At 55.7% G+C, this 19,458-nt stretch overlaps 5 protein-coding genes across 5 annotated transcripts; 4 read left to right on the plus strand and 1 right to left on the minus strand.

Annotated features, from left to right (window-relative positions):
- Nucleotides 1-165: 165 nt before the first annotated feature.
- Nucleotides 166-1,789, plus strand: VDAG_04658 (uncharacterized protein; the record flags this gene model as incomplete). Its single annotated transcript, XM_009654262.1, has 3 exons — nucleotides 166-289; nucleotides 1,234-1,347; nucleotides 1,413-1,789. 3 exons carry the CDS (start codon nucleotides 166-168, stop codon nucleotides 1,787-1,789), a joined length of 615 nt encoding a protein of 204 aa, XP_009652557.1.
- Nucleotides 1,790-2,287: 498 nt separating this feature from the next.
- On the plus strand, nucleotides 2,288-3,823 carry VDAG_04659 (N-carbamoyl-L-amino acid hydrolase; the record flags this gene model as incomplete). The annotated part of the gene is made up of 5 exons (XM_009654263.1): nucleotides 2,288-2,454; nucleotides 2,511-2,822; nucleotides 2,877-3,327; nucleotides 3,386-3,702; nucleotides 3,760-3,823. The coding sequence occupies 5 exons, from the start codon at nucleotides 2,288-2,290 to the stop codon at nucleotides 3,821-3,823; spliced, it is 1,311 nt and encodes a 436-aa protein (XP_009652558.1).
- A 1,676-nt stretch (nucleotides 3,824-5,499) lies between these two features.
- VDAG_04660 (uncharacterized protein) lies at nucleotides 5,500-7,056 on the minus strand (the record flags this gene model as incomplete). The annotated part of the gene is made up of 1 exon (XM_009654264.1): nucleotides 5,500-7,056. Exon 1 carries the CDS (start codon nucleotides 6,979-6,981, stop codon nucleotides 5,500-5,502), a length of 1,482 nt encoding a protein of 493 aa, XP_009652559.1. The 5' UTR covers nucleotides 6,982-7,056.
- A 6,087-nt stretch (nucleotides 7,057-13,143) lies between these two features.
- VDAG_04661 (uncharacterized protein) lies at nucleotides 13,144-13,644 on the plus strand (the record flags this gene model as incomplete). Its single annotated transcript, XM_009654265.1, has 2 exons — nucleotides 13,144-13,326; nucleotides 13,387-13,644. 2 exons carry the CDS (start codon nucleotides 13,144-13,146, stop codon nucleotides 13,642-13,644), a joined length of 441 nt encoding a protein of 146 aa, XP_009652560.1.
- A 1,608-nt stretch (nucleotides 13,645-15,252) lies between these two features.
- On the plus strand, nucleotides 15,253-18,250 carry VDAG_04662 (importin subunit beta-2; the record flags this gene model as incomplete). The annotated part of the gene is made up of 3 exons (XM_009654266.1): nucleotides 15,253-15,354; nucleotides 15,449-18,073; nucleotides 18,149-18,250. The coding sequence occupies 3 exons, from the start codon at nucleotides 15,253-15,255 to the stop codon at nucleotides 18,248-18,250; spliced, it is 2,829 nt and encodes a 942-aa protein (XP_009652561.1).
- Between the last annotated feature and the right edge of the window lie 1,208 nt (nucleotides 18,251-19,458).

The raw sequence follows: 19,458 nt of genomic DNA on the forward strand, positions 1-19,458 counted from the left end.
CGAGTTGGCCAACTCGACCTTTGAGCCAGGGTTTCTCGGATGGTGTTGGCGGACGGGAGTGGGACGTGCGCGTCGTGACGCCGAAAGAAGGTGGCGAGAGGGGAGGTCGAGGCCGTGAGAGAGAATGAGGGTAAGGTGACCGTATGCCGGCCCAAGGTGGGCACCATGGTCGGCGGTGGAGGCTTCGTTGCTGTCTTCACCAAGAAGTCGCCTGCGCCGCTGCGCGAGGAGGGAGCCCAGAACGCCGTTGATGCGGCTGAGAATGCTGCATCTGCTGAACAGGACGAGGGTAAGTCGGATGGAGAGGCGACTCCGGCTGACTTGTCCAGCCAGGTGAAAAGAATGCTGGGAATGGGGCCGTGATTCGGGACAGCAGCCGCCTCGAGTGCTGCATTACATTTTGTATCATAAACGCTAGACTGTACAACACTGCGACGCACCTCGCTAGACGTGTAAAAGAATACGTGTAAAGAATACGATAGCGACATCCACGACATCCATCAGCCGCCAAGCTACAACTTGTGCTGGCTGTTGTCTCCGCTCTCTCCCTGCGCTTGACTGCCTGTTAGCTGCTTGACGATCATCACAGCAGGAGACAAAAGGATTCAGTCTCGAGTGGTGTTGTTGCAAGGTGTTCGTTGGGTCGTTCGTGTTTGCTAGTCAAGCATCAATAGGGGGCGAAGCTATTGAGCACCCAAAGCAGCATGTTACCAGGGGATCAACAGTGGCGATGCCCTGGTGGACCTGACTCTTTGTATCGGTTGTCAATCATCTGCGGTCAATTTCTGATATAATTGCTGCGCAGACTCATCATTTCCTAGTGATGGTGCTCAGCCAGTTCGGTGCGCCACGCCTCGACCACCCTTGAGCGCTCATCATGGGTTTCCAGTACCAGCATCCAGGCCCGTCTTCAGAAACGCTGCAGCCCTCGGTATCTGCAGACGAATCCGTGAACGTCCAAACTCATGAACGTATTCGGTCCCGAAAGCGCCGGGACTGGTTCGAAAGCACTTTATTCTGGATGTCGCGTCTCGCCTCAATCGCTTGGCTCATAGTTGTGTTCACAGCGGCTTGTATAGTCTTGATATCATGGGAGGGGTATTGCGACCAGCGGCACGGGCATCGCTTGGGTGAAGACCCGACGGGAAACATTCCGGAGTGTGAGTCGGCCCCTGATTTCAACAGGTCCGTCGTTGTGTTCTCGGGCCAAGAGCTGATGCCGAGATGGTCCAGTTCCCCGCGTCATACAGCATTTCGAGTTGACGGCCGACTACACGTTCAACCCGCTGAATACGACCGCCGACGAGAAGCACCAGGTACGAAAGAACTGGGATGCCTTGATGCCAGGTAAGTCAACGGCATGCAGCCGTACGTCCACGAATGGCGCAGAAGCCACCCACTAACAGCCGCAGTCGGCCACGGGTTCTTCAGCGCAACGAAGAACCAGAACCAGCTGCCGACGGTGACGGTCGACCCGGAGAACCACCCGGCGCATATCACGGCCGTGTTCCACCAGCTGCACTGTCTTTACATGATCATGCAGGCGTACCACTCGGGCGTGCAGGCGACGGAGGAGACGGAGGCCATGGCGTTTCACCTGCGGCACTGCTTTGAGTACCTGCGGCTGTCGCTCGTGTGCCACGGTGACACGGCGCTCGGGGGTAGGGTCGACGACACGACGGCCGGGGAAGCGGGGGCACAGCATGTATGCAAGGACTGGGGGGCTGTCAAGCGGTTTGCCGAGACGCATCGGACGAACGAGTTTCGGGGTATCATCGACACTGACTAGCAGCGGCCTCTCGGATGAGTTGGCTAGGCATTGCGAACTGAAGACTGAAGTGAGATGGTGAAGTGTTGTATGTTGAGGATCGGAGGGAGATTCGACATTCGGAAAGAAGAAGAGTTCCTACTGTGGGTGTGCCTTCCCCTTCTTTGGTAGGTAAGTGAGGGGCAATTACCCTGTGGCAGGTGGGATCGGCCAAGGGGAAGGAAGGTCCGGCGAGACAAGCGACTTCCCGATCTGTTTCCCGGCATGTTTCCATAGGGCGCACTCACGCGGCCATTGCCCCTTCGACTTGGAGCGCTCGTCCTCGTCGGATCGAAATGTCTTTCGTGATAACTGCGTACCTTACTTCCTTAACAAGGTACTTTGGTCTGCCAAATCAACACACTACCTTATCCAAAGAGCCCCCGCCCGGCCTGGCAGCGTCATCCCATTGACTTCTCTTTGACTGTGCCTCATCATCCTCTTGACACACTCCACCACCTTGCCCACCTCGGCCCCACGATGCCACCCTTTGCCTCACGACTTGGCTTGGGCTGCATCCCTCGATCTGGACCCAGATTCTTCTCATCGACCTCCCAAGCTGCCTCGCGCCTCAAGATTAATGCTGATCGTCTGAATAACACTATCCATGACACGTGCCAATGGGGCGCTGCTCACCCCTATGGCAGGTACTCTTCAACTCCTGCCCTTCTCAAGCACCCAGAGGACTCACACATGTATGCAGCGCGCCTACGGAAACAGGCATGGCCCGCCTCGCCCTCACTGACGACGATGCCCGTGTGCGCCGCTGGTTCGCTGACGAAGTCCGCAACATCGGCTGTGACGTTGCCATAGACGCCATGGGCAACCAATTTGCCCGTCGTCGCGGCCGCACTGCTGCTGCCATGACTGCCATGGGTAGCCACCTCGACACGCAGCCGCGCGGCGGTCGCTACGATGGCATTCTGGGCGTCATTGCTGCCCTCGAAGTGCTGCGAACCTTGCACGAGAATGGCTACAAAACCAAGTTTGACGTTGGCGCCGTGAACTGGACAAAGTACGTCCTACCTTGGGCTCGACTTTCAACATAGGACTGACACGACTTGATTAGCGAAGAGGGCGCCAGGTTTCCCAAGTCCATGATCTCCTCCGGTGTCTGGGCTGGCGACATCTCGATTGACAATGCCCACGCCCTCGCTGACATTTTCGACCCCTCGGCCACTGTCAAGTCTGAGCTTCGACGGCACGGGTTCCTCGGAGACATCCCCTGCACATATGGCCCCGAAGGCTACCCCCTTGGCGCTCACTTCGAGCTGCACATCGAGCAGGGCCCCATCCTGCAGGACGCCGGCCGCCGCATCGGTGTTGTCCAGGGGGCTCAGGCCTACCGTTGGTTCACCTTTTCTGTGACGGGCCGGGACGCGCATACGGGAACTACGCCGCTCGGTGCCCGAAAGGACCCTCTCCTCGCTGCGAGCCGCATGATAGTCGCAGCCCACGAGGCGGCCAGGGCGGTGGGCGGCCTCGCATCCACAGGCGTGCTCAAGATGCCCCACCAACTCGTCCACCAACACAATTGCCAGCACAGTGAGCTTCACACTGGACATCCGACACCCAGAGGACGAGGTTGTCGCAAGGATGCAGGACACGATTCTCGCAACATTTGAAGGGATCGCAGGCATGGACGGACGCGGTGTTGAGCTCGCCTGCACCCTCGACACGGATTCGCCGGCCACCAAGTTCCACCCGGACTGCATTGGTGCCGTGGAAAAGGCGGCCGATGGACTCGTCGGCCGGGATGGCTGGCTACACATTACGAGTGGTGCGGGCCACGACAGCGTCTACACGAGCCGGCGGTGCCCGACGACCATGATCTTTGTGCCGTGCAAGGACGGCGTCAGCCATCATCCGGAGGAGTATTGCAGCCCCGAGGACTGGTGAGTGGTCTTGTATTTGATGTGCATGATGTGTTGAAGACTGACGTTTGAGAACAGCGCAATGGGAACGCAGGCATTGCTGGACGCTGTGCTCGAGTACGACGAGAGCAGAAGTTCATGAACGACAGTCGAGACGGGTATGATATTGCGTCTACCGCTTGGATTCCATCTTGAAAGTGAATGTAAGTAAAATATAGTGGATTTAAACAATTTGGTAGCTTTCTCAGAATCCCGTTTCTCTCAACGTGGCAGACACGTCTGGTTGTTCCAGGCTTGGTGATTCCAACGCCATAATGTGCATCGATTGCCTACAATGCCAGCGACTTGCTCGAAAAGTGTGTAACCCCTCTCTTGATTTCAAACTTTGACATATATATGTTGAGAAGTCAAATCCATAATCAAATTGCACGCCAATATCCAATATTCCGAAATCGATCACTGAGAATCATTATCAAGAATGTCAGACTTCGGCGCGCCCCGAGTCGGATGCAAAAAGGCGCCCCGCCCGGCGGAGCGAGCGGGGGTACCTGTAGTCAGAGGGCGCCGGAACCCGCTGCGAAGACGAGCCCAGGCCCCAAACCTACCAAGGCCCTCTCCAAACAGGCCCTGGCAGAACAAGGTGCGGCCACGGCGAGTCGGCGCACTGTCACGAGAGGGTGTTTGCTGGCTCACGCTGAAGGGATTCCATGTTTGTTTCGTCACGTCGGCCTGACGGCTTGACCCCGCCAAAGGTAGTCAGCTTTCCCTACATAGGGGCCTAAGAGCCTCGAGGTCTATGCAGGGACGAGTCCGCCACCGAGGAGAGACCGTTGTCTCGATGCCAACTAGAGAAAAGGATCTGATAGACTCCACTCTAACACGCACTCACACGCTTCCCGTACTTGCACTCTTCGTCATGGCCCCTGAAGCTGAACGGAGCAACACGCAGACCCCATTCCAGAATTCCAGGAGCCCCGGCCGCCGTCCAGGTCTTCCAGGCCTAGCTGCTGCTCCATGCGTCCACCACGCTTATGCCCCTCTCGACGCTCGCTCGCGCCGCAGAGTGTCAGTGTATAGGACACGCCGTTGAAGGGGTACGATGGGCGGCTTCCGGTGTGGACTGTTGAGAGTACTCGACCATGCTGCGCGAGGCGCGGGAGCAGCCTGGCACGCACTAGGAGGAGGCGACCTGCTCTGTAACGCCTGTCGGGTCGGGTCGCTCACGCCCGCCGTTGGGAGGCACTGCAACAGCGGCGGTTCAGGAGCGTCGTCGTGGCCGCGGAGCCGGATACGGCGCCGTGTTTGCATGAGAGTCTGCGGGCTGGCAGGTTTTTGACGGCTCACTCAGGCGCCAGGACGATCATGGACGAGATGAACTGCAGGACCGTGCCGGCGTCGCGTGGCTGGATCTGAGGACAGGCGTAGACGTAAGTGTCGTGCTGTCAAATTCGGAAACACATTTGGCGGTTAAGGCTCTCGAGGAAAGCGGCGTCAGGCTTGGGCCTTGTGGTGCTGCCGCTCTGGGCGCGTTGTGGAGAATTCGAGAGGCCGGCGGAGATGAGGCGAGTGCAGTGCCGTCGCCAGATGCCGTTGGTGTGCTTCTCGGGACTTAGAGGCCTAGGGAAAATGTCGTGCCAGACAGGCCAGGGCAGTATGGGGGTTCCCTGCCAGCGTCTAAGATTTGATGTCTTCAGGCATCAGATAGACTCCATGACAGCGTAAGAAATTCATCGAAGCTGCTTGGCTTGCAAATGCTCACCCAGTTTGTGTCTTTCAACACAGCAGTCATGAAACCAGCTTGGCAACATCGCCATATACCTATGTGCCAACCCCCTTTACCATGTCAGCCATGGGTCCTTGAATGCCACACTCACCGTCCCACGCTTCCATCGTCAAGCCCGCCCGAAAGTGCGCCGCTAAATGCTGCACCCTCTGCTCCCATCCTGTCATCCGCACCCCGCAGAACCCGCAGTGACTGGGTACCGAGTCCTGTGTGCGCCTGAGCATCGAAACGTCCATGGCCCAGCCTTCGCGCCGCCGACAGCCGTGGAACTTTTGCAGGTGCTGCACTAGGTGGTCCTTGCGACTAAACGTCCGCGCCTCGAGACTTCTCTCGGCGCACTCCTCGAATTGGTGCGACTGGAAATGGGTGATGTCCGGCGAGGAGTGGCCGCAAAAGACGCATTCCGGGTCACGGGATGCGGGGCGCCAGGTGATGAGGGGGTCAGAGGCGGCGAGAGGTACACCGCAGACCCAAGAATGGAGGCCAGGCAGGTGGACAGACTGCTCGTGACGAGACCAATCAAACTTCTTGTGAAAGGACTGGAGGCAGAACGTGCACTGGAAGCTTGTTGCTGTCGCAGGCTTGCCCGTCTTTGAAGGAGGACGGATGCCGCCATCGGAGCTGTGACCGGACCGTGCCCCGTAGTGGTTGCTTGTAGACGAGTGGAAGGAATAGCAGGATGAGTTTGAATCAGACGAGCCATCGAGGCTGAGGCCCCTTGTCTTGGAATTGAAGCTGTCGTCTGCCGAGGACGCGCTACCTTCGCGATAGCTACTATCAGCTGGCTCAAGATCGTTCGAGTTGTCGGATAGAAAGGCGTCTAGAGCACTCTCGATAAGCGCAAGATCGACAGGCTCCTCGTCCGGGGGCGAATTCCGCCATCGCTCGAGGGGCGACATGTTCGACAAGAGAGATCGTGGTCTGGGCGACCCCTGCGGGTGTTGTTGCTTGGAGGACTGCCTTGAGACCCGAAGTGATAGCCTGTGTCGACGCCGGGCATTGGTGAACCAGTTGACAACCTGCGACTTGCTGAGGCCTGATTGCTGCGCTAGAGCGTCCTTTACATCATCGGACGGATACGGATGGTCCAGATGCGCGGCAAACCAGGCTCTGAGAGCGCGGTTCTTGTGAACCGATCGAGAACTGGCTCGCTTGCTTGACGAAGATGGCATTGCTAGTGATGCTGGGTGTGGTGCTGGCGCCAAGGGGTCCTCGAGAATGGGGTATTCATCAAAAAGCGAAGTCAAGGCCGAAGGCTCTTCGTTCACTCCATGGAGATGTCCTATGACAGGTTCTGATGTTTCAAAGCTGGAGTGGTCGCGTTTGGCCTGGCCGGCCAAAGAACAGTCGCGAAAGAGGGCAACGCAGGATGAACACGATGAGACGGGGTTAGGGTTGGCTGATGTCGTCCGGAGGATAAAGCATTGCAACCGGTGACGTCTGCAATTGGCGCATGGCATAGACGGCCAGTACCTGCCATTATCGAGTAGAAGCTTGTCCAAGTTCTCGTCCTCCATCGTGTCGATGTCCAGTCGTGGCTTCACAAGAAGTGTCCATGGAGGAAGGAAGGAGGAGGCAGCAGGTGAGTTCAACATGTCCTAATCGCATATCATGATTGCTCGACCTGTGTTGCTGGTGTCACCACGGAATTGAACAAAGTGGATTGATTGTTGTTAAGGTACAAAAGGAGACTTCCAGAAGTCCAAACGAAGGTAATTGGTCAGATCCAGCATCGGTAAGGAGTCTTACCGGGGCGATAACGACAGAACAAATGCATCAAATGAGGACTCCACATTTGGGATGAAAGTACTCCTGGGTCACAGAACAGAACCTTGCCTGATCGGCAACACACCCCCTCAGATGGGTAGGCGAGCCTCTCTCTGACCATCTGAACCACGAAAGATCAGGCAGATGCCTGTTGGCGGCTTTTGGTAGAGAATTTGGTGCCTTTGGAACAGTTGGCGTTCTCAGGGCAGATGAAGGAAATCGTGCTTGTGAAGCAAATAAGGATGTGTGTAAGTGTTAGGAGAGGTGGGCGAAATTGAGCAAGCTGTTCACTGGTGGACCGCTGGTACGCACTCCATCTGCAGAAGCTTCACGAAGTTCTGATGCTTCTGAGTCGGGAGAATCTTTGTAAGCCCATCGCTCACTATCTTGTCAGTGCTCATCCAGTCCACGGATATCTTCCCCTGTCTGACTGTTTGTCGGATCCAAAGACGATGGATGTCAACATGCTTGAGCTTCGTAGTGGCTTGAGGCCTCTCACTAGTGAGTAACAGCAGCGTTTGGCGGTTATCACAGAACATCTGGATCGGAACCTTGCCATGAAAACGTAGCTGAAGCTCCTTGATCAGACGAAGAGTGGCAAGGTAGTTCCTCGCTGCGACACTGAGGGCCACCAGCTCAGCTTCGGTGCTAGAAGTGACCACGGATCGCTGCTTTGTAGCTTTCCAGTCAATTGGACCTCCAAAGAGCATGGTGGTGTATCCTTGTGAGCTAAATCTGGTGATGGGATCATCGCCGAATGATGCGTCGCTCGCACAATACAGCGATGTAGAATGGTCTCCTGATCCTCCGTAGGACAGCGAGAGAGTCCTTGTGCGATAGAGGTAGCGGAGACAGTGGTCTGCTGCAAGGTGATGGAGTTCTGTCGGCCTGAGCAGAGACTCCGCAAGTCTTGAGGCAGCTTTGGCCACATCAGGTCGTGTTGTGGTTGCTGCGTAATTGATGGAACCAATTTTGCGTTGGTATAGTTGAATGGATTCAGCAGAGGCTTCGTAATCCTTTGGAGCAGGTGCTGGGTCTGTTGATAGAGGCGTCAAATGACCTCTGGTGGATGGCTGGAGGTTGAGGTCCTTCATCTTTTCAGTGATGTAGTTCTCCAGAGACAGCCAGAGCTTGCGCTGGCTACGATCTCTGACCACTCTGATGCCTAAGAACCATCTGACCTCGCCAAGTTCTCGCATCTCGAACAGAGACTTGAGCTGGCTCTTCAGCTCTTCGGCCGCTTGGCGATCCTCTTTGCGGTTCATGAGGATGATGTCGTCAACGTAGAAGAACATGATCATGCCTCTGCCCATGAAGACACAGTTATCTTCCTCGCGAGCCACGAGGCCGATCTTCCGCATAGCCTCGGACAGCAGCTTGTGCCAGAGAAGCGGTGATCGGCGCAAACCGTACAAAGCTCTCTTCAGCTTGAAAATCGTGCGCCTCTGTGGAGCGCCCTTCTTCTGTTGCATCTCCTGCATGAGATCCCAGCCCTGAGGGGCCCAGACGTAGACTGTCTCGTCGAGGTGTGCATTTGGAAAGGCGTTGACGGCATCCAACTGGTGCGTGTCTAGGTCAAACTCTGCACAGATGGCCATCAACGTTCTGAACGTCTTGGCTGCCAGTGTCGACGCGTATGTTTCCATCTCATTCTTGGGCTGTTGGTCTCCTCGTACGCAGAGCCTGGCCTTGAACTTGGTCACGTAGCCGGTGGAGTCAACCTTGTATTTCCAGACCCAGGTCAACCCGAGAACCTTGTGTATTTCCTGGTCGACCGATTCGAAGGGGACTTGCTCGATTGTGTCCATATTTTCAATGGTGTTGACCTCCTGGACGCTTGCTTCTAGCCACTGCTTTTTGTGATCAGAATGAAGCATCTCCTTCCAGGATCTTGGCTCCGCGGGCATATCTGTTCGGAGAAGCGGTTTCTTGTTCGATGGAGTCTGAGTGTGAAAGAATGAGTATTCCACGGTCAAATGTGATGATGGAGGCATTTTCTTGCTGCGGCGGGCTCCTAGAGCCTGGTCGGTGGGGGTGCCGTCTTTGAACTGTGACGGCTTTCTGTCTCTAGCGCTCCTTCGAGTGCCTTGGATTTGTGTTGATGGCGACGGCTGTGGGGCTGGTGCCACTGATGGTCGGGCCTCCACAGTCTCTGTCTCGTCTTCAGCTGAACTTTGATCAGCTGGTGTGTGTTGAGGTGTTGATTCAGGGCTCCGAGCTACTTCGATAGTGTCTTCAATAGCCTCTTCAGTCACTTGAATGGTGTCTGGCACGGGGATCGTGTCTTCCACAGCATCTTCAGCCCCTTGAATGGTGTCTATTACGGCATCTTCCACCCCCTCAGAGACAGCTGGCTGGCCTTGTCCAGTCTCCGTCTCTGGAGTTGGACGTGGTGACGGCAGGACATCATCTCTGCTGGCTGTGTGACCTTCCCGGGGTCGCAGTATCTCCGCGTTGATCTTTCCTCCAAGTTGGAATGTCCGGGCTTTCTCGAACAGGTCGATGGTGGCAACATCGAACTCGTCAATGTCCAGTGACGAGTTGAAAGGATTCTGGGCGTCCGCAACGGGCACGTCCAAAGCCTGGAATTCGTCCTGTAGAATTGGCTTTGGGGATTGGGCGTCCTTGAAAACTGTGGACTCATCGAAACCCACGTCTCTTGTCCTCAATACTGCTTTCATCTCTGGAACCCAGATTCTGTATATGTTGCTGCTGTCGTATCCACAGAGATAGCCGATGTGGGCTCTCGGAGCCAGCTTCTGCTTTCGGTTACGTCCCTCTTGGGCGTCTGCCGTGAGAGGATACGCCCTGCATCCGTATCTTCGCAGGTGAGCCAGGCCTGGAGCCGTAGTTCGAGCGGCAAGGCCCTTGGAGTTGAGCCAGTCGTTCAGCCTTCCTTCTGGTGTCGCCCACTGTAGGCGTCCCTTCGGCGTGAGATTGTGGGAGATATGCAGCGGTTTGTACCACCTCTGGCCACAAATCCTCCGGGAACCCAGCAGCCGAGGTAAAGGGTTCTTGCGATGGTGAATATCGTGCCTCCATTGCGTTCTGCGGCACCGTTCTGTTCTGGTGTCCTTGCGGCTGATCTCTCCAAGAGAATGCCGCGCTCTTCTGACCAAGTAACCAGATTGCTGCGTAGTGCTGAGTCCCAGTCAACTCTCAGGACCTTGATGACCAGATGGTACTGTCTCCAGAGAAACATCTCAAAAGTTGATAAACGCCTGGAAGCCATCTGCTCTGGCAGGCAGAATCCTGACAACAATCTTCCCCGAATATGCGTCCGTTATTACAAGGCACGACTCCATGCCGTTGTACGACTTCCCAGGGCTGAAGAAGTCCAGGTTGACGCGCTCAAATGGATTCGTCGTCGTGTACGTTGGCTGTCTCCGAGATACAATCTTCTTGGATTTCGCTACCCCGCAAGACTCGCATTCGAATGTTGTTGGCCCTTTCACCCCAACTCCAGTACAGCTGTATGGCAGCTGCTGTATGGCCTCTGGGTGGGCATGAGCCAGCCGTTCGTGCCAGAGCCTCGAGTCGCTGACCATCGCGGCTCTCTGCTTCTTGGAGTGATAGAAGGAAGTGGTGCTATGTAGGGTGTTCACCGCATACTGGCCACCCTTCTCCTGAAGTGGGATCTCTGAGCCAGTGGCTGGGTTGAACAGCATGTTCCTGAGGGAGTCCAGTCCGAGTCCTTGGCGTTGGAGCTGCCTGGCTGAAATAAGCGTCGTCGGGTAGTCTTTGATGTACGAGACATCATGGCAGGTGATGCTGATGACGTTCTGCTTGCTGTCGAGGGTGTCGATGGCCATCGTGCCATGCCCTTCGACGGGGCTTGATTTGCCTCCTCCTGTGCTGTATCTTACAGTGTCGGTGGCCTCGCGAAAGTTGGTGAGGAGGTCTTTGTTGTTGGTTATATGGTTGGGTGTACCCGAGTCGATCAGGAACTCGTGACGGAGATCCCCTCCTCGGTTTGTCCGTTGAAACTCGTCCGAATCAGCGACGGAGAAGTTGCTCATGAAGTTGGTGTACTCGTCATCGCAGCTCTGTTCATCATCGTCACCGAGGAAGTTGTTAAAAGCAGAGACGGCGACTCCACTGGTGCCTCTTGCCTCCTGCCGCTTCTTTTTGTCCTCCTTGATTTTCTCGTTCCAGAATTGCAATGTGCTTGGCTTCATCCTTTTCTTCGCTTCGTCAATGTAGTCCAGCAGGCTCTGATCGGATTGATAGCTCTTCTTCCTCCGGTGTTCCGCGATATTTGGGCACAGACAGATGGGCTGACACGCCTTGGGTGCCCTCTTCTGCTGTACACAGTCGCAGAATGGTCTGCGAGAAGGCGAGCTGTTTGGCTGTTGAGGAGAGTCACGATGGGAATCCTGGGCACTCGTCCGATCACTTTGACCATTCCGGTCCTTGCCCATGAAGGTCACCGAGTCGCTGTAGAAGGACGTCTGAGATGGCTTGGTGGTGAGGCGATGCGGTTGGTAGTCTCTAAGGTAGCTCTTGTACCTCAACGCCAGTACCTTCCCTCCATCACGATCATCCAGCTCCCGGCGAACTTGGTGGGCGCACTCTGCTTCGGCCCACCCTGGAGACACGGAAAGAATTGCCCGAAGGAATTGAACATTTTGATCTGCGGCTTCTTTAAGCTGAGGAATCCCGTGCTTCTCAACTTCGATACAGAGTAGGATGAAGTCGTCAACCCACTTCTCATGGTCCATCTTCTTGATCATCGCCATATGCTCCTCCCAGCGCTGGCGAATGTATTGTTTCTGTCCCATGTCGGAAGGGGCGAAGTGGTCCTTCAACGCCTTGAGCCACTCCTGGCTGCTTTCCTCGTTCATGAAGACGGCCGAAAGGCTCCTGTCGACTGTGTTGAGGATGTATTTCTGGACCTCCTGGAGGCCCGCTGACTCCCTGTTGTAGATGTCCAAATGGATCTTGTACAACGTCAGCAGTGTGCTGAGATCTCGCGTCTCATCTTCGAATGACGGTGCTGTTGGCTTCTTGGCCCTCTTGGGCCGCCTGTCAGCCTCTTTGTCTGGGTCGACTAGATCCCAGGCCTCGTAGGAGGTCGCCACGGCTCTGACGGAGTTGAGCCATGTCCTCCATTCCTCCCTCCTTGTAAGTGTCACTCTGTGCTTACCAGAGTCCATCTTGAGGATCCCTGGGCGTTGTCGGAGACCGTCGGGGAGGTCGTTCGATGGTCGCGACTGATCGCGTGTATGTTGAATATCATCAATTGACCCCGCGTGTACTCAAGCCCTAGGCCACACGTCTCGGAGGTTCAATTGGTCTTGAGGAGCTGATTTCTCCTGCTTCGATGTGTCGTGGAGAGATGATCGCTCTCCTGGAGGATGTCGGTAACGGCCCTTGGCCAGTGGTCGTCAATGGCGAAACGTCGCGTCAATTGACTGTTGAAGTGCAGCGGCGATTCAGCTGTAGACAGCTTCGCAGCAGGCGTATTGGCCGTAGGCGCCCTGCTGTAGATATCGAAGGTCAAGGAGCTGTATCGTCGCCCGGGCTCATAACTGTCACCACGGAATTGAACAAAGTGGATTGATTGTTGTTAAGGTACAAAAGGAGACTTCCAGAAGTCCAAACGAAGGTAATTGGTCAGATCCAGCATCGGTAAGGAGTCTTACCGGGGCGATAACGACAGAACAAATGCATCAAATGAGGACTCCACATTTGGGATGAAAGTACTCCTGGGTCACAGAACAGAACCTTGCCTGATCGGCAACAGCTGGTTTGTCTTGTCCTCGGTACATGCAATAATAAGGAGACACCGTATCACCATAACCGAATTCCACAACTAGTACAGGGCAGGCTCATGAACAAGATCTCAACCCACCACAAACCGCCTGGCCATCCTCAGACAGCCTTACTCTACAAGGCGTGCCGAATTTAAAATGGAAGTCATCGATAACGAACCTCTCCAGGTCTCGTTTCCTCTACCCCGTTCTATCGACACTCGCGTGTTCATTCACCTCACCATCAAGGCCAAAGCCATCACCTTGTTCCTCACCACAGCAAACCAGGATGAGCCATCATCGCCAGCAGCCATGGGCTCCTTCGTCTACGCTCTGCCTGACGTAAGACATTCTTTCAACCTCCTAGCTGAATATCACTGCCCCGTCACTAAACATGCACAGCGTCTCAACCCCGCCCAGCCAATCTCCACAACACTCTATGTCCACGAGCCGACCCTCGAATTCACACAGCGCATGGCTAAGCTGATCGCCAAGCGGGCCAACATGCCCGTCTATGTGACCAACAGTAGTTCCTTCACAAACTGCCCCGAGGGCGGCACCGTTGAGGAGGAGATGGACGTCTTCAAGCGGGTCGTCGATGTGGTGACTGAGCGGGTCCGGCTGGTTGTCAAGCCGACAGCAGCAGCCAACGGTATCTGATCGTACGCTGCTTTAGGTACTGCGAAGTTATGGGAGCCGTTTGCGAGGGTCTTCTCTTCATGGCTGGCGTCACGTCGAAACACTGATGAATTCTGCTTCGGGGTGATGTGCCAGCAGCTTTCGCTGTCCCGCGTAGCTGTTCATGTTGCACATCTACGATCGGCAGCAGAGGGGAAATGAGGGCACATGCGGCCTGCCGCAGGAGGTGGCTGGCGGGGACATTTTGGGTACGCGATCAAGGTTGCTCTAGAGACGCGGAGAAACGAGAGCTCTGAATGTGTACGAGAGCTCAGAAGGTCTGCGAACGACGACAGAAGCTGTTGCGAAATACCATGCCATGCCCAGTGTTCTCTTTCAGCATGACTGTAATGAGGATTTTCCTCACGGAGAGTCTCACTTCCAGTCAACGGCCATCTCTAGCGCATCAAAATATTATTGTTACGAAACAGGAACTTCGGACCGTCGCACGTGGCATCTCAAGCGCTGTCTTGTGTCACGCCAGGTGACGAGGTATGATAGACGGGCTGCTGCAGGCGGTGGCAAGGGAGGTGCCTGAGAGCTCGACGCCAGGACGACGGAATCTTCTGTAGCCAATGGCCCTAATTAATACCTTGCAGTCGCCTATGGCCCAGATATAAAGAAAAACGAGTTGACACACGTGTTTCGTCCATCCATCGCAAGAACCACGACTGTGGAATGTACCTTCCAACCTACCATGCTGGAAGAGGCAACATTCATGTAAAGGAATAGGCAGTAAAGGGTGCAAATCGCCCCAGGCCGGTGCATCATCCGAACAAGGCTTATCGAACGGACTATCTTTCGTCAGAACCCCACCCTTAGCGCAACCAAGGATTTTGCGGGCAGCAGCAGTGACTGGCAAAAGTCACCACAGAGAAGCGGGACAGAGATAGATGGAGGGCGGGGGCCGCAAGCACTGTAAGGCAGGGTGACTTTAGGTACCGTGCCAGTTGGATCTGTGCTTTTCCATCGCCAGATCAGGTTTGCAGCCCGCCTTCTGTGTCCTGCCTCTCGCCTCCTGCCTCCTACTCCTTATCTGTATGGCCTCCATTTCGAACCGAGGGCAAATTGCGGTATTCCTGCAAGGTAGGCAGCTACCTTGATCGTCGACAGCTCCCTTCGGAGACAACGGTACGTCGTCTGTCGAAACCCCTCCCCTTCTTGGCGGCAGTGTCTGTGCCAGTGCCACATGTGCCAGCACCCTGACCCCTGCTCTCTCTCTCTCTCCCCCTCTGATTTTTGGCTCTTTCGACCTTGGAGCGGGTCTCAACGAGGGGCTCGAGCCTGGAGTGTCAGTCGCGGGGCTTCAAATTCCTGTCGCTTTCCGCACCGCACCACTCCACACACCACCACCACCACAACATTATTCCTACCACTGATCGGGCGCATCGTGGGAACAGAAAAGCGCTGACCAGCAGTCTCCCACTAGTACTGCCTCGGTGGATGTAATTCTCGGCACAATCTTTATTTCATCGCCGGCCTGCCTTCGTTTTGTCTACGACTTGTCGCATCCATCGAACAACCGAAATCAAACCACCTCGATCCTTTTCAACTCCCACATCGACCGACCCCCCTCGAACCGACACCATCATGACCTGGCAGCCAAGCCAGGAGTCCTTGAGCCAGCTCGCTGTCTGTCTCAAGGACTCCCTGAGCGGCTTCGACAAGAATGCGCGCAAACAGGCTGAAGATGTGGGTTTCATTCGCATATTTCGAGCGATCTGACCTTTTCGGATCACAAATGTCAACTGCCGTCGCAAAACGTTACTGACGTACTCTGCTTCAGATGCTCACGCAGGCCAAGGCCTCGCCCGATATCAACAACTACCTCGCCTACCTCTTCTCCAGCGCCGAAGCCCCGGCTGGCGTCCCCTTCAACTCCATGGAGTACCACCTCGTACGATCCGCCGCCGCCATCATGCTCAAGAACAACGCTCGCTCCCAGTACAAGCAAATCCCTGAGAGCAGCATGTCCCTCATCAAATTGGCCATTCCCATGGGAATTCAGGACAAGAACCCGCAGATCCGAAGCTACGCTGGCAACATTGCGACGGAAATCATCAAGAACGGCGGTCTCCTGAGCTGGCCTGAGCTACTGCCCCAGCTCCTGAGTCTGTTGTCGAACGAGTCCGGTCAGGTCCCTGCCGAGGCCCAAGAGGGCGCCATGCACGCCATGGCCAAGATCTGCGAGGACAATGTGAAGCTCCTGGATCGCGAAGTCAACGGCCAAAGGCCTCTGACTTTCCTCATGCCCAAGTTCATCGAGGCCACCAAGAACTCTCTGCCCAAGGTCCGCGCCCAGGCTCTCAGTGCTATTAATGTCTTCATCCCCCGCAAATCGCAGGCCATGCTCAACAACATTGATGATCTGCTATCTCACCTCTTCACGCTGGCCACGGACGACAACCCCGATGTGCGTCGCCAGGTGTGCCACGCCTTCGTCCAGCTCGTGGAAGCTCGTCCCGACAAGCTGCAACCCCACATTAGCGGACTGGTAGACTACATCATCTCGCAGCAAAAGAGTGACGACGAGGAGCTGGCCAGCGAGGCTGCCGAATTTTGGTTGGCCGTCGGCGAGCATCACGATCTATGGCAATCGCTCTCGCCGTACCTCGACAAGATCATCCCGGTCCTGCTGGACTGCATGGTCTACAGTGGAGAGGATATTGCACTCCTTGGTGGCGCATCAGACGACGAGGACGAGGAGGATCGCGAGGAAGATATCAAGCCGACGTTTGCCAGAAAGTCTGCTGGCAGACAGGCCAACGGACCCGATGCTTCGGCCGACCCAGGACAAAACGGAAATGCGTACGAGAAACTGGCCGACATGGAGGACGACGATTTGGAAGACGGCGAGATCGACGAGCTCGAGGATGGCGACGAGGATCCCGAGGGCAAGTGGACGATTCGCAAGTGCTCTGCCGCAGCTCTCGACGTTTTCTCGAGGGATTTCCAGGACCCCGTGTTCACGGCCATTCTCCCGTATCTGACGAAGAACCTGAAGCACGAGGATTGGCAGTACAGAGAAGCTGCCGTACTGGCGCTCGGCGCCGTTGCCGAGGGAGCTAGTCGAGCTGTCACACCTCATCTTCCCGAGTTGATACCCTTCCTGTTGACGTCGCTGGAGGATCCTGAACCCATCGTCAGGCAAATCACCTGTTGGACGCTGGGTCGCTACTCGCATTGGGCGGCCGGTTTGACAGACCCAGCGCAAAAGGCTGCATACTTCGAGCCCCTGATGGACGGCATTCTGCGCAAGATGCTCGACAAGAACAAGAAGGTTCAGGAGGCAGCGGCTTCCGCCTTTGCGAACCTAGAGGACCAGTCCGGCAAGGTACTTCAGCCATATGTTGTACCGATTCTGCAACAGTTTGTCCGCTGCTTTGCGCGCTACAAGGACAGGAACATGTACATCTTGTATGATTGCGTGCAAACGCTCGCCGAGCAGATTGGACCCTTTATGGCGCAGCCCGAGATTGTCAACATCTTCATGCCGTCGCTGATCGAGCGTTATCAAAAGGTCAATGATCAGTCGCGCGAGCTGTTCCCGCTGCTCGAGTGCCTGTCCTACGTTGCCATGGCGCTCAATGACTCTTTTGCGCCCTACGCCCAACCTATCTTTGGTCGTTGCGTCAACATTATTCACATGAATCTCGAACAGAGCATGGCGGCGAATAACAACGCGGCTGTCGAGTCGCCCGACAAGGACTTCCTCGTCACAAGCCTCGACCTTCTGAGCGCCATCGTCCAAGCGCTCGAGAGCCAAAAGTCGCAAGAGCTTGTTAGCAACGCAGATGCTTCATTCTTCGAGCTTCTCGGCTTCTGCCTCGAGGATCCGCAGGACGACGTCCGCCAGTCTGCGTACGCCCTCCTCGGTGACTGCGCCAAGTACGTCTTCCCGGCTCTGGAGAAGCACCTCGGCACTATTATGCCCATTCTCCTGCAGCAGCTTGACCTTGACAGCATCCTTGACGAGGAGATCGACAGCGGCTTCAGCGTTGTCAACAATGCCTGCTGGTCGGCTGGCGAGATTATCATGCACAACACCAAGGACATCTCTACTTACGTTCCCGAACTCCTCCAGCGTCTCGTTGACATTGTCTCCAATCCGGCCGTCTCGCACGCCGTCACGGAGAACGCCGCCATCACGATTGGTCGCCTCGGCCTGCACCACAACGGGCAGCTCGCCGGCATGCTGCCCAACTTTGCCGAGGACTTTCTCACCTCCATGGAGACGGTCGAGACGTCCGAGGAGAAGGCCACGGCGTTCAAGGGCTTCACGCTTGTCGTGGCGCAGAACCCGCAGGCCATGGAGAAGGCGCTGCCACAGTTCTTCGTGGCAATTGCGAGGTACAGAGACCTGAAGCTGGAGAACCCGACCAAGCAGGAGCTACACCATCTCTTTCAAAATGTGGGTTACTGTTTTTGACTTGGCTGTCTAAGACAACATGCGACCATTTGCTAACTTGCGCCCCCCCCAAACCAGATCCTCAACGTCTACCGTCAAATGATCCCCAACTTTGCGGACTTCATCGGCCAGATGCAGCCACAGGACCAGCAGGCCCTCAAGGCGAACTACTCATTATGATTGGAGAACGGAAGGGAAGACCGGATGAGGCGGGAGGTCGCATCGATGGCCCGCCAATAGCCCTTCAACATGCTAGGCGCATGTGGATAGGTTTCATCCATTGCATGATTATGGGCATTCACGGGTAGGGGAGAGTGTGTGGTGGGATACCGCCATGGCGGAAGCGGGGGGTGTTGATGCTTTCCGCAAAGACGTATGGTTCACGATGGGTTTGAGATGAGACACAAGCGACTGGGACATATCCGAAGACCGGAATGTTGTATTCTGGGGGAGCACGCGCGCGCACAGGGTTTGAGCAGACTGGTAGGCAGCACGAGACGAAGTGGAATGAAAGCAACCCCGTTATCAGCAACGTCGATGCGAATCCGAAGGCCTGGCGCCGCGGCGGCGTGGCAGTGGCAGCGGCAGCGGAGACGGAGGCGGCAGAAGGTCTGGGAAAGGGACGGGAAGAGCCAGGAAGATGCTATTCTTGGGAGATGCCATGGACGTGCTATTGTCTTAGGCGCACACGAGCCTGCATGAGAGACGAGGGCACGTGGTGCCCTGCACAGTTGCAGTGCAAGGGATGCGGCATTCGACAGGCCGGCACGATCGGTGCTGAACTCTCCAATGGAGCGACCCATGACGCGTTCCAAAAAAAGAAAGTCCAAAAGTAAGGGCGTCGTTTTGGGGTTCTTTCTTGGCACATGGTCAACACAACGAAACGCTCGACTTTGGGGGTTTTGGTCGTCCAATTTTTAATTTTTCTCTCTCTCTCCCTCTTCCCTTGTGTTATTCAAACCCCACCCTTTCGTCCATAGATAGATAGGTAGCTTAGTAAAGTAGGTAGTTCAGTAGATAGGTAGTCAGTCACAGAGTAGCGGGCAGAGCACATCGTCCTCCATCCGTTTTTACCCTCTCAAGTTATTTCCGTTCTTGGTTTACTTCGACTTCCTCTCCATGCTGCTACTGCCGCCCGATCGCCACTCGACTAACAGCCGGCCGGCTACACGGTTGAGGACATGAATGGCGTTTTCCCCCACCAGTCGGCCGCTTCTTCATATTGGATTCATTCGAAGGGCGACGGACTATCTTCTCCTAACCCAGCCTACAATCGAAGCGCTCCTATATTGAGTTTCTTTTTTCTCGGCCCTGGCCCCCCCATCCCACCCCTTTTTCCCTTTGGGATGGCGGCCGCTTGCCCCTAATTTGGCATGGGCCGCACCCTC

Source organism: Verticillium dahliae, genomic scaffold (assembly GCF_000150675.1).
Source record: "Verticillium dahliae VdLs.17 supercont1.8 genomic scaffold, whole genome shotgun sequence".
NCBI classification, from domain to species: domain Eukaryota; kingdom Fungi; phylum Ascomycota; class Sordariomycetes; order Glomerellales; family Plectosphaerellaceae; genus Verticillium; species Verticillium dahliae.